Source organism: Geospiza fortis, unplaced genomic scaffold (assembly GCF_000277835.1).
Source record: "Geospiza fortis unplaced genomic scaffold, GeoFor_1.0 scaffold201, whole genome shotgun sequence".
NCBI lineage: Eukaryota > Metazoa > Chordata > Aves > Passeriformes > Thraupidae > Geospiza > Geospiza fortis.
Genome location: NW_005054440.1, coordinates 1,430,288 through 1,445,893, shown reverse-complemented (window position 1 = coordinate 1,445,893; position 15,606 = coordinate 1,430,288). Strand labels below are relative to the sequence as shown.

General features: G+C 41.2%; 1 protein-coding gene across 1 annotated transcript in view; it reads left to right on the top strand.

The window, feature by feature from the left end:
- F2RL1 (F2R like trypsin receptor 1) overlaps window positions 1-5,653 on the top strand; it is a 13,596-nt gene extending 7,943 nt beyond the window's left edge. Inside the window, exons 5-6 of the mRNA XM_014309575.2 lie at window positions 2,847-2,963; window positions 3,772-5,653. Of these exons, the coding sequence (XP_014165050.1) occupies window positions 2,847-2,963; window positions 3,772-4,874 (1,220 nt within the window). The 3' untranslated portion in view covers window positions 4,875-5,653. The remainder of the gene's footprint in view (window positions 1-2,846; window positions 2,964-3,771) is intronic.
- Window positions 5,654-15,606: the final 9,953 nt, after the last annotated feature.

Sequence of the window (15,606 nt, the reverse complement as noted above, 5' to 3'; positions counted from 1 at the left end):
CGGGACCCGCGGGCAGGGCTCCCCGGCCGGGAGGGAAAGCGCTTCACGGGCGGGCAGCCGGGCGCGGCGAGCAGCCCTCTCAGGGCTTGTGGGACTCGTGGGGTTTGGCTTCGCTCGCCTTGTAGAGAATCGTGGAACGGTCTGGCTTGGAAGGGACCGAAAAGCTCCCCTCTAGTTCCAACCCCTTCCCCTCTGTACCGGGCAGGTACAGCTTCCACTAGAACAGGTTGCTTAGTGCCCCGTCTAGCCTGGCCTTGAACACTGGCGCAGACGGGACATCCGTAACTTCTCTGGGCAACCTGTTCCAGCCCCTCACCGCCCTCACATAAAGACTTTCTTCCTACTGTGTGGTCTAAATCTGCTCTCTTCCCATTTAAAACCATTTCGTCTCGTCCTGTCACTTAGTGGCCTTGTAAAATGCCCCTGTCCAACCTTCTTATAGTCCCCTTCCCGCCTCCCCTTGCGATAAACATGAAAAAACTTTAAAGACCATGTTCTTGGGTTTTTTTCCCTGATCTAAAAAGCTAGGATTCTTCTAAAATTTTTTAGTCTGTGCTATTGCTTGTTGAACGTAAGTGCAGTTTGAGGAAAAAAGCCTGAACTGTATTAATATTTCACTGCTTGAAGTTAACTTTTCACCACGTTTTATAATAAACCCCATTGCCATATCTGTGCATACCTTTTCACTGTGTCCTTTCATATTTCATTTACCGGGCTTATTTACCTAATAAAACCGTATGCGTAAAGATTGTGCAAATATTGAAACCAAGCCTAGGATATACGTTGTATACGTATTGAAGCCGAGCATACGTCATGTTTTCTCAAGGGATCGATAAGAGGTAACTGCAGATTGTGCTCTTCAGAGCGGAGTTCCTGAATTAAGCTGCCATTTTATAGCCTAATTGTCTGACCTGGACGGAGTAAGGAATTTGGAATTCTCGGGGAAGAGGGAGAGAGGTTAAAGATCCAAAACCCAGAATAATCTTAAATTTAGTCCTGTTGGGAGTGTTACTACCACGAGTAAACTAGTTAATTTTTGGATACTCCGTGCTGCTGTCACTTTTGTGTCTGCAGGGTAGGCATAATCCTGTGTTTGGTATGTAGTGGGTTGTGTCTTCTGGACAAATGGCAAAGGTGTTGAAACAGTCTTTTGTGGGAGGAGAGAGTAAGCTTTTCCCGTGGGCAGATTAGCAAGTCAACTGCATTCTCTGTATGTGAGTCAAGCAGGGTGAAACTCGTCTTGGAAAAGAGCTCGATTGTTATGGAAAATGGCAAGTGGTGAATGAGTAAGGAAAGGATGTAGAAATGCACATACCTAACAAAGGATTGGTTACTCAGTGAGGGAGTGTTAACTGCAGGGTAACAGGACGCTGTCTCCTTATATGTATAGGTTGCTAGTTGGACTGAAAAAAGCTACCCAGTATGTTTTGAGGCTCGAGTTGAAGTCAGCATAAAAACAAGACTTGGTCTGTGAAATCACTCTGTGTTACGAAGTAGAATAAAACAAAGCTTTGTCCCTTGCTGACACTCTTGCAGTACAAAGTCCTGTCTGTGGTTCAGGTATCTGTGCATCCACTTTAGTGTACCTCTTACTGCAGCGTCTCACACTAACACTTTAGGACTTTTTGATGAGGCTTTTTTTTTTCCTACCTAACCTCTGAACTTCAATTGCAAAGCGTTGTTTTGTATCTGATCACAAAACTTCAGTAATAACAAAGTGGTAGTTTTTACTCTTCTAGTTCTCTACAATAATTTGAGTCTTTGGAATGGAATAAAAATAGCATGACTGGAATTTGATGGTATCGACCACTTTCTGATGGATGGGTGCTTAACATAGCACTGTATGGTGCATTTTATTACTGTATCCTGATCACTGCTATCAACTTAGTCTATAGGGTCTGCTTCCAAGCATCTCCCAGGATCTTTCTCAGCTAAGCTGTAAGCCTGAGAAAATCAGCATTTCTTAGCTCATTATCACTTCAGTATCTGGTATCTGTAAGCTATGTCCTTTGGGGTGGTTTTATGGGTCCTTCTATTCACAGCTCAGCTTCGGGAACTAGGATTGCTGCATTATAATTAATTTTTGCAGTACAGTGAACAATATTGCTGATGTAATCGTGGGGCTTGAATGCCTGAACGGAGAATTTTTATAATTCTGCTTTGTTTGTTGTAATTACACCACATATAGACCAAAATGACTATTTGGCATTTGAATTAATTTTCTTTGGGATGGTGGTTTTGTTAGTATAATTTAAGCCTATGTCTTCATGCTGTGTACTGCAAAGATCTGTCCATTTCATTGTATAGGCAAAAAGTTTTCCTGCCCCTCAGTTTTCCAGAGAAGGCTGCCTGGGTCTGGAGATCTTTAAGTGCTCAAGTGAATCAAAGTTAACTTAATTCAAAATTCGGAAGGGTGTCAATATTTCTGAATGCATTTTCAGAAGGTTGCAGAGTCTAGACAGGAATCGAATGCTGTACATCAGACTTTTGCAGTTATAATTTGAAAGGAGCAGCGATCTAAAGTGGGCTGCCTTGCAGAATCTGTACTGAGAAACACACACTTGTGTATTTACATATTGTGTAAGAATTCTTTAAAATGTAAGGTGGAAGCATTTTTTTCATTTGGAACTGTATTAATTATTTTTTAACAAAGGGGTAGGCCATGCTTCAACATTGTTCATGGCTGCTCACTGTTCAGGCACTCAAAAAGACTCTTTTTATATTACAGCTGGGGGCTTTGGCTAAACAAATCCACAAATATGGATAGAAAGTTTAGAAATAATCCTCCCTAATCCAGTCAGCTTCCATGTCCATACAGTTTAACTGTGTGGAATGGATGTCTATAGGTGAATGTCTGACTCTTCAGAATGATGTGGATTCCAGGACATTGCTTGTGCAGTTTCGCCTGTTAGCAGAGGAGGACTGTGCTGTGTGTTCAGGGGTTCTGAACCAGGCTGTTCAAAGTCTGTCCCACAGGACCTGCCTCACCCATATGGTTTGTAAGTTCCCACAGCATTCGAAGAGGCAAAGCAAAACTTGTAGTGACAGCAGTTTGTGTATGAAGCAGCCTTAGGTGTCTGCTCTACCACCTGATACTTCGAGTAAAAATCACAGGGAGCAACTCTCCTGAGGGAGATCCCAGATGAGGACTGCATTGCAACTTCATGCACAGAGATAGTGTGTTCAAATTTCTATTTGAATGTGTGGCATGCCCTAGAGATTATTTGTTTATGGCTTTGGACGTGGCATTCTGACTTTCAGTTTTAGCTTGTCTGAAATGTAGTATGTTCTCTTTTAACTGCATACCTGATTTTTGGGCCATCTAAACTGGCAAAGCTTCTACTGCAGTTAAATTAGCCTGCTGTGACCCAGCACTCAGGTGATCTGGCACTTCTGTGTGAAAAGGTAATGGTGCCCTGGGGTAGTTGAAGCAGTTTCTACTGTAACTGTTCAGGTGGTAGGAGCCTTTTAACAGGCACTTTTAACAAGGCATTTTTAATATCACTGGTGACATGGAGAAGTGTTTTGGTTTCTGGTAGAATCCTTGAATTCTTGAAGGGATAAAGGTTGTCCTTTGGGTAATAAATTTAAAACCAAAGAGAAGATAAATCATCAAGTGTTTGAATATCAGTCTTAATTTTTCTGCTGATAAGGCTGTCTGTAAATGTTCAGAGCAAATCACTGTATCTAGTTTATTTTTTAAAAGGGCAAAAAGTCTGTACTTCAACACCAATAACAACTTTTTTTTTCTTTTATTTTTTTTAATTTTAGAGAATGATGGCTCCAGCAAACCAAAAGGAAGAAGTTTCATTGGCTATAAGGTTCCAAATGCAAATAATTCTGAAGAGTTATACGAGGTGGATGACTTTGTAGCAGAAGTCCTCACAGGAAAGCTGACTACAGTTTTTATTCCCATTGTTTATATACTTGTCTTTATAATTGGCTTGCCAAGCAATGCCATGGCCCTCTGGGTCTTTTTTTTCCGAACAAAGAAGAAACATCCAGCTGTGATTTATATGGTTAACTTGGCATTGGCAGACCTTCTTTTTGTTGTCTGGTTCCCACTGAAGATTTCATACCATCTAAATGGCAATAACTGGCTATTTGGTGAAGGTCTCTGCAAAGTATTTGTTGGGTTTTTCTATGGAAATATGTACTGTTCCATCCTTTTCATGACATGTCTCAGTGTACAACGGTATTGGGTTGTAGTGAACCCCATAGTGAATTCAAAAAAGAAATCAGAAATTGCTTTGGGCATCTCCATTGCTATCTGGATACTGATTTTGTTGGGCAACATACCATTGTATCTTGTTAATCAGACAGCATATATTTCAAATCTTAACATCACAACCTGCCATGATGTGTTGCCTGAAAATGTTTCAGCTCATGATATGTTCAGTTATTTCCTCTCGCTTGCAATTGGACTCTTCTTAATCCCGGCTATCATCACTGCTGTTGCATACATTCTAATGATTAAGACCCTGAGCGCTTCCATCATAGATGTAAGCACTGGGAAGAAACGAAAAAGAGCAATCAAACTCATTCTTGTTGTCCTGTCCATGTATCTCATCTGTTTTACACCTAGCAATGTGCTGATTATTGTGCACTATTCGCTTCTCAAAGCCTACAGCCAGAGCCATCTGTATGTGTGGTACATAACTGCACTGTGTCTTTCTGCTTTGAATAGTGGTATCGATCCATTCATCTACTATTATATTTCAAAAGACTTCAGAGACAACCTTAAATATGCTCTTCTTTGCCGAAGTGTGCGAACTACACAGAGGATGCAAGTGTCTCTCTCATCAAGCAAGTACCTCAAGAAATCAAATTCTTACTCTTCAAACTCAAGTAGGACCAATAAATCTACCTACTGAGTTTAATCTTAGAAAAGTGAACTTTTGTTATTACTGATGAAAGGATGTGAGTGACAATAGACTTTGTACAAGAGAGTCTGAAGAAACACCTCTGCATTTTAATTACATTGAAGTCTGGTATTTGGAACTGACAGTTGCTTATTTTATGTAGAAATTATAAGCAGATAAATCTTCCTGGGAAACTGGGGAAAAAAAAGAAGACATTTCAGATGCTGTGCAAAAATGCTGCTGACCTAGAAGTGAGGCTGAAGACATTCTTGTTGAATATAAAAGTTGCTAAAAAGCAAAATGTCTCTGGAATATTATACAGTATTGCTAGTATTTTTAATTGCCAGAAAAATCTGTTTTGTTTAACTGTAATCTATTAAGCATCTGAACAGATTGTGTGTGTAGGACCTTGCTCTGTGTACCTGCTTACACTGAACATCATTTGAAGCTGTAGAGAGAAGTAGAAGAGAATCCACTTCACCATCTTGGATTAGATTGCTTATTATCTTTGCTATAATATAATTTATATATTGTTTTCCAAGTTACTGTGCTGTAAATACTAACATAGCAAAAACCTATAATGTTATCCTATTTGAGTTGACAAGCTGATCTTATCAGCTAGCACTGGGATAAAATGTTTGTGAGATTATCCACTGTTACTTAACATTTGCCAGTACATGATCTTATATGGGGATATACAACAAAGTTTTGATGGATAGGTATTTGATTTTATAAAATGTGCCTTGTATTTTTTAAGACATCTAAATAAGATTTTTTGTTTTTGTAACACATATGAGTTGAGTGCTCTCTTTTATTCTTTTACATGCACTTCGAAAGTAGTTCAGCTTGGCTAGTTCAGCTTGCCTGGTTTCACATAACAAAGATAATATTCCTAACAATTGTTACAAGCATGACAACTGTAGATGTAATGTGTAAATGGGTAGAGTAAAATTTACCAAATGACACGTTTTTTTGGTGAGCAATGAAAGTAGGATGTTTTGTGATAGTATTTCAGAGGGCCTAGCTAAAATAGCAATGTATATTAACATACGTCTCATTAAGGAGTGGAGAGTTACTCCAGCTCTAGATGACATGGAACACAAATTCTTCTTGGACATAAAAAAATTTCTCTTCCTGTTTTCTGACAAGTGCAGGGAAATAATTGGATATTTATTACTGAACTGAAGGTGTTAGCACCCTTACTGGAAAATGAATGTACATAAGAGACCACAGTTCACTGGAAGAATTTGAAATTGAGAGAGTTACACTGTCTTCACAAAAGGCTCTCTGAATTCTTACCATAGTCTGTTCCCTTTATCATGCTAAGCAGTATGCTTCCTGGTCTACATGCAGTAGTGAGTAATACGAAGAAAGGGCATCCAGTTCATGTACTTACAGACCTACCTGGTCATGCTCTGTCAAGAGTACGAAGGTTATAGGTTATATGTTGTAAAGATGATAGATTGGCAGTGTGTGTCTGGATAATACCAGAAAGAGACTACTCATGATTCACAGATGACTATTAAATGTATAAAATAAGACATGCTTAATATAGCCTGTCTTTTGGGGAACAAAATTTAGTTCTTGCATTATTTGATCAGAAGTGCGCTAAGCATTGTTTGTATATCTATACTCTTTGTTTCTTTCCTGTCATTTCTGTCAAATAATTAGACAGCTCTATTGCAGCTTCTGTGAAGGAAAGTGCTGATCCTCTTCACCATCTCTCCCTTCTAGCCTTCACTTGGAGGTTGGCAAAGCAGGCTGCAATGAAGGATCTTTCTTACCTGTAGCAGCAGTGGAGGTCTGCCAATGGCACAAGTAAGAATTAGACAGTACTGCAGTATGTTGAAAGCTTCTTGAGAAAGAAGTTCTAATAAATAGAATGATTTCTTTTTAAAATGGGGCGCTGTGATGTGTCACAGATTTTGGAGAATACTATTCAAAAACCTCACAGTCATTTAAGTGAAGCTTTCCTTCTGTGTAGCTATATTGCAAATCCTTATCCTGAATTAAGCATGAATTAGTTTGCTTCAATTAACAAAGCAGTTAGACTAGGCTAGTTGTTTGTTTGATTTGATTCAATTCAGTTCCTTGAACTGGCAATTATGTGCCTGTGCAGGTGGAGTGGTTGCTTAAACCTTTTTTTTGGGGGGGAGTGGAGAGGGGAGGCTGTACTCTTGGGCAGGGTTGGTTGGTATAAAGGTGATTGTCTTCACCTTAAAATAAATATATTCCTGAACAGTGCCAGCTTTGTAATTCAAACACTAAGAGAACCAAAAAACTCTCCCTACCTATTGCTGATTAAAGGTTTAGATGCTAAAAAAAATAATCAGTGCAACATTCATTAAAGCATCGGGGAGTTGAAAATCAAGTGTATTTTATGTGCACTGTGTTAAGCTTTCACAAGCAGCTCAAGCTTATGCCGCACCTGAGAAACAGATTAGCCTTTCCCTTAAACCAGCTGTGTGATCACGCTGTTTCCTCATACTGTCACAAGCAAGTGTGACCTTGGGGTGGACTGGATCAGTTCTGGGTTAAAGTTAAACTAGGAGGACGGTGAAAAGTTGCTTTTGGCTTGGAACAGTATTTGGTTGTTTTGCTGGATGAGCTCTGTGTCCAGAACAGGAGAGAGGCTCAGACTGTCTCCCCACCAACATGCTTCCCCTGTGCAACTGCAAGGCGAGTCAAAGCACAGTAGGTGCTTAACCTTCCGAGCAGCAGGGAGCAAGCCTCCACCCATGACCATAGGAATGGCTCTGCTCACTTTGGCTCAGGGTAGATCCAGCTCTGCTGGAGTAATTTTCTCACCTTCTCCTCTGGAGGTCAACAAGACAGCAAGGTATCAAGGGACATGTCAAAAAAACAGCAAGACTGCTGCACAAGCCACCTGGCCAGCATACCAGATACACAGAAGATGTGGCCAGCACCACTTGTGTCCTGCACTTTGGAGCATAGTTGAAATGTGCACTGAAGTTCAGAAAGAAAAAGGAGACAAAGGCTGGGGCAGCTAAAGTCCTTGCCAGCTGTGAGGAAAGCTGCTGCTGAGCAGGTCTGTCTGACTAGAGAATGTGTAACAGCCACAGAAAGAAGTTAGAGGCAGATACTCAGGTAGGAGTAAAACCAACACAGCCAAGAATCACATCTCCCATCACAGTGTCTCAAAATCCTGCTACCTTCAGCATTAGAATTTTTGGCTGGCCTCATTTGAGTGTCATGTTGTCAACCTCACTTTATTCACTTTGAATCAGGACCCACAGTCTTCCTTGGATGGCCCCTCATTCCTGAAGGAGAAGATAATGTGAGCAAGTCCCTGTCTTGTCCACCCACTTGAAATCCTGTAAGCCAGTATCGTATTCCCTCTTAGGTATTTTGCACATTGAGGTGGCATAGCCAGTTCTTTCCCAGTCAGCCACTCAGCAACAGTCTTGTTTCCTTTCTCTCAGACCTTCCCATTTCCATACACTATCTCCAAATGACACATAGTAGTCAAGCTGTGGATGGTACAGTGACGACTTCTATTTTGCACTGTGTTGCTTCCCCAATAGCCTTGACTATTCAATGTTGGGTTGTTTTTTTTTTCTCCTGCTCCTTAGCAATGAGCTGGTATTTTCATGCAGCTGTCTAATTACATCTGTCTCCTTACTGGTTACAGTCTTTTCACAAGCCATAGTTCTGTATGCCAAGTTAGAATGTTAGCTGCAAACTTTTGTTCCTCAGTGCTTTACCCTCTTCAGACCATTTATAAACAGGCAGAACAGTACAAGTCTGGCGCCACATGGTGAGTTACTGGCATAGTGATGACTGATTTTTCTGCTACTGTGTATTTCTTTCTTTGCAATCACTTATTCTAAAACAACCTTCCCTCTTATTCCATGGCTGACTACTTTATTTGAAAATCTTTGATAGAAATTTTGCCAAAAAAATCTTTTGGAAATCCAAGTAGACTGGATATGCGGGATCACCCTTATCTCCACTTGTGCTTGGCCTCTTTCAAGAGCTCCATAAAGTTTTTAGGTCCAGAATTCTCTTAACAAAAACAGTGGTGACTTTTACCAGAAAGGTCAAGAAGTTCCATAGTGATGACCCTTCTTAGACTCTTCACTGTCTGCTCAGGACTTGTATTGAGTTCATGGAACTGTATTTCCCTTGACATGTCAGAACCTTTTATTGATTACAGCATTGGCTCCCAGTAGTCAGGTATAATTCTGGCAAGAGATAACACACTTCAGTTAGTAATTCAGCGATTTTGTCTAAGTTTTTTCATAACTCCTCAATGAATACCACCTGTGGCCACCAAGTTTAGCATTCATTTTGTCTGACTGTGGTATGACGACGGAAGATATTTAGCACATTATGTTGTAGCTGCCCTGGGAATCAAGCAGCATAGTGCCTACCTACAATAACAGCCATCTGGGACCTAAGTTTCATTACGGATGTATTTGATCTGTCATAGGCTCTTTGAACACGGTTAATAAACAGCATCACTCTTAAATATGGCATAAACCCAGTAACCATCATCATTTTGATTCAACAACAGCCAGGAGGCTATGTATTACCTACATGTTTTGTCTCAGGAGTGATAACCTTCTTTGGGTTTGCAGGTAAACATTCTCCAGGCACTGTTTGCTAGCAGGACCAGTACAACAGGCTGGCTACATAGTCAGCTCTCTGTCATCCAGGCCAAGGGAGGTGGAGATGCTTCAGATAATGGCAAAAAGACTAGAGATTGTGAAGGATGCATGGAATGCTGTGCAGAGATACTGTGACCACTTCTCTCAATCCATGAGGACTCACTGATCCAGTGCTAGCTTTTGTGATTTGGATTTTTATGTCATTGAAGTGTGTCCACAACCAGCTTCCCTGATGGTCTGGCCAGCTCTTTGGAGGCCAGGAAAAGGGGAGAAAGGTCTATTTGCACCAACGTGGAGACAAGTAGGTTCATAGCTACTCTGGAGTTCATAAAGAACCTGGGATTGCATCTGTGATACAGAATCAGCTCAGTAGTACCAAGGACCACCTGGTATTTGGGACTAAATCCTGTCAATCTCCAGTGTCTGTGCCTCAGTATAGATGCAGCATTCCAAGTGCAGAGATAGCTAGTGTGCCCACTCCCATGTCTCTGCGTACCCTGCTTCCCTGCCATGTGCAACTTGTGTCAGTGTGGTGCTCACCTGGATATTGCTTTTTGCCAGAGCATAGGAGTGTCCACAGGAGAGAACGAGTGTAATCTCTGATCACCTGTCCCATAGCTAGAGCCGTGATGTAGCTGTAACCTAGAGACTGCACCTTCATGGTAGAACTTGCTACACCTGGTCTCCATGGGATTATTATGAGTGTTGTAAAGCAGAGTCCTGCTGCTAAAGTTAGGTCTGTGTTCGCAGTTCTGCATGTCAACAACAAGGTCTGCAGGTAGCACACATGGACTAAGCCTCAATCCTTTGTTTCAAAAGTGTTAGTAATATGCAGTAAAGAGCATGAATGAGCACTTGTATAGTGAAGCAAGGCAACAAAATGTGGGAGGAGAAGAAAAGCCTAAATTTGACCAGTCTACGTATGGAACTTGAGAAATGCCCCGATAACAACTCTCAGCTCTATGAGTGGGTTCCCTCCAGGAATTACAGCTCCCATAACCAGTCAGTTGGTGCAGAGATCTCTGCTGAAACAATGGGCAGGAGGGATGTCTGTGTTTTAAAATACTTCTAAAAATCAATGTATAGTAATTCTTAAGGCTGGCAGGATTTTAATAGTCAAGCATGCATGAAGTGGTGAGTGCATCTGAGAACAAACATGAGTGGCATAAATGAATATCTCTGTTGCAGTTATCAACTACATTTGGTTCAACAACTGCACTGCAGCTTTGTGCCTCGCCTTCAAGAAGCAACTGCTGGGGACAGAGTTCACTATGTTTGAGTCTGAAGTGCTTTTTATTTGATAATACCCTTTCCCCTCCCTTCCCCAGTTTATAGCATCTACCAGGCTTTTAATGGCCATGTGATATCTTGGAGAGGAGATTAATATTCTTCCATAGTTCATGGTATGAATACAGTTGCTGTTGCTTAGTAAGGGCTTAGTTCAGGGAAGTCTTGAACATTTGGGCTATGTGCCTTTAATTATATGGCAGTGTAGCAGTACAGAGCACCATCAGTATTCATGCTTTCTCTCAGAGTCTGAGTTCAGGACAGCATGTACTCATAGTGTTGTGGTTTAGCAGCTGGGTCCATGCTTCCCCAGCTGAATGACTGGCAGTGGGCACTGCTCTATCACATAATCCTGTGGACTGCAGCAAGTGGACAGGTAGAGCTCGTTTGGATGGAGTCTGGGAAAAAGGAGTAATTTGGATGGATAAAACAAGGGGATATGCTGCTTCTTTAGAGAGGGTAACCCACTAAATAAGAGGAAATAAATGAAATAATTAACTTGAAGAACATAAATTAAAAAATAAAATGTGATGGGTAGGAGTTTTCTTAATGTGCTGAAGAGTGTCCTGTGTCATGCATTTTCAAAAGCCAGGGGGATATAAAGAAAACACAAGAAGCAGTCGATGAGCCAAAATGACTGCATTGTCTCGGGAGGGAGCGCCACACTGTGGTGTTCCCTGTATTTAGCTGGCGGTGACTCGACTAGCACATACTTTCAGATTGACACAACACGACCCTTGACATTTCATCTTCAAATCCCAGTCTGGCAAACCTGTCTGGCTTTCTGTGAGTGGATGAGCTGAACTGCATGGTTCAAAGTGCAAAAGTATCTAGGAAAAGCCCCTAGCACTAATCCAGGACATGTTGGAGGCAAGTGGTGCTGTATCCCATTCAAATGAAGTTGCCTGCTTTGGTTTGAAGTCACTAATGTGTCTCCATTAATTTCAGGAGCACAGCTGGAAATGTTCGGGATGGCTGTATTGTAGTGATGTTATTTGCGAGCTGGGGTGAAGTATGCTATTGCTATGAAGAGTGATTTGATAGTGAAATGAAATGCTGAAAGGAAGTTATGGAACTGCTCTGTCATAATTTATGAAAACTGTGTTGTGTGTATTAGGCTGGTTGCCTGGAAGCTCCCCGTGTCACTATGACTAAATAGGCCGAGTCATGAATACTACAATAGCCAGTAAGATTATCCTCAGTAAATGTCTGGGTGACTGCCAGACCCTGGGTGAGCCAACAAGGCTGAGGAGCCTTGCAGCACTCCCAGCAAGCATGGCATTTTGGTTAGCAGGGTCAGCAATGAAGATGACAAAGAAAATCTCTAAAGGTGATGGTTGGTGAACTGCTTGTCAAGGGTCTCTTTGGTCTGATGTCTCTGAAGAATGCAGGTGCCTTTTTTTCAGGTTTGCTATTGAAGGATGTAGGGCTGGCTCCAGCATCAGCACAGTGAAGTCTGTGTAATCAAATTCTGCAGCTTGAGCCAAGAAGGTGCTGAGGAAGAGATGGCAAGAGAAATAGGAGAGAGAGAGTCCACTGCCAGCTACCTTCACTTTGGTTACCGTGCTATAGGAAGGGATGAGCAGATGGATAACAAAGGTTCTGTCTCTAGGACATGGGATAACACAGAGTGGAGATACCTCTGCCAGACATGGGTAAATTGCACTGCCTGACATTGCTGCTAAGGTCATGGTTTCCACTACTTACACCTCAAATCAAGATAGCAGGCCTTTAGAAAGCAGTCCTGTTGTTTCAACAATCTTTGATCTTCCATGTGTGGTTTAAGTTTAAACAGTGTTTGGCGTGAACACTGGCTGTAGCGCTCAAAGACACTGAACCAGACCTGTCAGATGTGATTGGGAAGAGCAAGGGCTCTACAGGGCACTGTGGCTTGAGGACCATTTGTGTTCTAGTTCAGGTAGTGGTGTCACTCAGGTGTGCACATGGCACACATGCCAGCTGATGCACAGTTTCCCTTAGCATGGACTCATGATACCTCTTTGTTGAGCAATTCATTCTTTTTTCAGAGAGAGAGTTCCTCACAGTTTGTAATCAGAAGTGACCTCAAGACACACATCTCTGCCTTGGTATCTAAGCATCCTAAATGAGTAGGGAGACACCTGCAGAAGGTAGTTCATCTTGCCTGGCAACCTCTTTCCTCCCTCCCAGGGCACCCACTTCCCCATGAGGAGCCGAAGCCATTGCACTGAAGTCAGAGATGCAAGGTCTTTGGCTCTTGGTGTTTCCGTGGAGTAGACAGCCCCCACTGAGATCACACCCACACTGTTGCATAGCAGCCTCCTAGCTTCAGGAGGCTCGCAGTGCTGGGAAATGGTGCTGTCTTGGCAGACAAAAGGGACATGGCAAGGTGCAGGACCACAGCTTCTTAGCGAAGGGGGAGGGGTATGTGTCACACGCCAGCCAAACTGTCAATCCAAGCCCAAGGAGGCCGGTGATATTCAGGAACTAGCTGAAGACTCCGTCGATCATCTGGGGAAAGAATGTTACATTCAGGATTATGCTTTAACTTTCCGAGTATCTGCAAACAGAGCTGGTACTGTGATTAAAGGCTCCCTCTTCTGTTTCCAGCTGTTATTGCACACTCTTTAACAGACACAAGCGTGAAAGACATTTCGGTTTCTGTGTGCTATGCTTTATTTTGTAATTCTCCATTTCAAAACACACATACATATCTGATGTAAGAGAAGAAGAAGTACTTAACAGGTGATATTAAATATCCCTGCTAGGTTTGGGATCAATGAAGCAGATTGCTGGGGAGATATGGGGCTCCTGGAGTGTAACTTTCAAAGCAGAATATTCTCACAATATCTTTCAATCTCCTTTGTTTTTTCTTTGATTTGAAACACTGCTAAAACCAAATCTTCAACGCATAAGCTTACCTGAGCAAGAAGAGGTGTTGCTGTCTTAGTCTCGCAATCTCCAGATTTCTGGAATAGCGTGACAGACAGAAGTTTATTGTCAGTGATAGTTGATTTCTGTCTTTATTTCCAGAGCATCTGAGCCCATGTGAAGCTTTCCATTGTGGAAATGTTGCTTCACCTGCAACTTCTGCCTGTAACTTAATGCATATTTACCATGGCCATTGTAGTTACAAATAACTTCGTGCTGCTGAGAGTGGTGGCTGAGTCTGCTTCACAAGAGTGGACTCAAGAAAAAAAATATACTTCTTACGTAAGGAATCAATCTTTGAGCAAAAGCAGAGCTTGATATGTATCTCGTTTTTGCCATCTATCCAATATAGGTTGGATATTAGGAAAAAGTTTTTTATGGAAAGGGTGATAAAGTACTGGAGTGGTCTGCCTGGGGAGGTGGTGGAGTCACCATCCCTGGATGTGTTAAAAAAAGATTGGATGTGGCACTTGCTGCCATGGTTTAGTTGAGCTGTTAAGGCATGAGTTGGACTCTGATCTTGAGGGTCTCTTCCAACCTATGGAATTCTTCTGTGTGATTCTGTGATTCCTCAGTGAGGAATTTTAATACCCTTGCAAGATGCTGCAAGTCCTCGTCTCTTTGATATCACAGGCAGAACGTGGGCTGGGATGCGTTTCTTGAGCTGCAACCTATTGTGTCAGGTGAGTCAGGAACAACTGAGAGTGCTGGACCTGTCCCATTAGCGGAATTATATCATTAGAGGAAATGAGAGCATCTGCATTTCACTTTACTGCAGACTTTTCTTGACAGTGACCTGAAGAATGAAGAATGAGAATGCCTGGGCTCAGTTGCCTGACAAAAAAAAAAAAAAACATACTTTGTTATATCATTTAGGAACTTTCCACAGATCAGCAACATCTGTAATTTGTTTGAAAGTTCCATGAGTGGCATAATTTTACATAGATAATGCCTACAATAAAAGACATCAGTGCCTGTTATTTTTCAATGACCGCTGGGAGATACAGCATGTGTAATTAATAAAGGTACCATAATTAGAGGTATGTACAATTAAGGCAACAGTCACTAATGATATAATACTAGTTTCTGACATATTTCTGTCAGAGTATGCCTCCAAGAAGTCTTAAGAGCCTCAGTTATTTGAGATTGCTTCTTTTTATCTGAAAATACTGATACTTTCATTTTTGTACCAAAAGTAACATATTTAAATATCCAACTCAACACAATAGAAAGAAGATAGTAGCATAAATTTGCTCCTGCAAACCCACCAGCCTCTTATATTTGCCAATTACCCCAAGAAACCAGAATATTCTAGAAAAAGAGAACAAGTAGGGATGGTGATATCATCAAGCTTTTTAATTCCCTAATGGTAGTGCTTTGTATCATCAAAAGTACACCTAAAACCTCATTTAACACCAGTCTCTGCATATGTGTCAGTGTATTGTCCTGCTTTCACTGGAAATAACAGAATGACAATGAACTTTATAAAAACCTTTAAATAATGGCAAAAGAGTTAGTTTGGAAAAGACTTTCCATGCAGGTAAAATCTAATGTCACACTAAAATCACTGCAAAAAAAAAAAAGGCAAAAAATACTTGCAGGGAAAGTAAAAGTATAAATTTTAAATGTTGCACATTATATTACATTATATTAGTTGCTGACATTCTCCTTTTCATGGCTCAGGGACTCTGATATTTTCAAATATCTGAAAAGCAAATAACAGAAATTCATATGAATCTGATTATGAAGGAATTTCTGTTCAGAGTGATATATGCTGCTTAGAAGGTACAATATTAATATTATTAAACTCTCAGGTATAACAGATATAGAAAACTTACTGCAATCACAGAGTTTGAATGCAAACTCTACAATGTCCCATGATTCAGCAAGAGTTTAAACAGTGTTATGTCACTCTT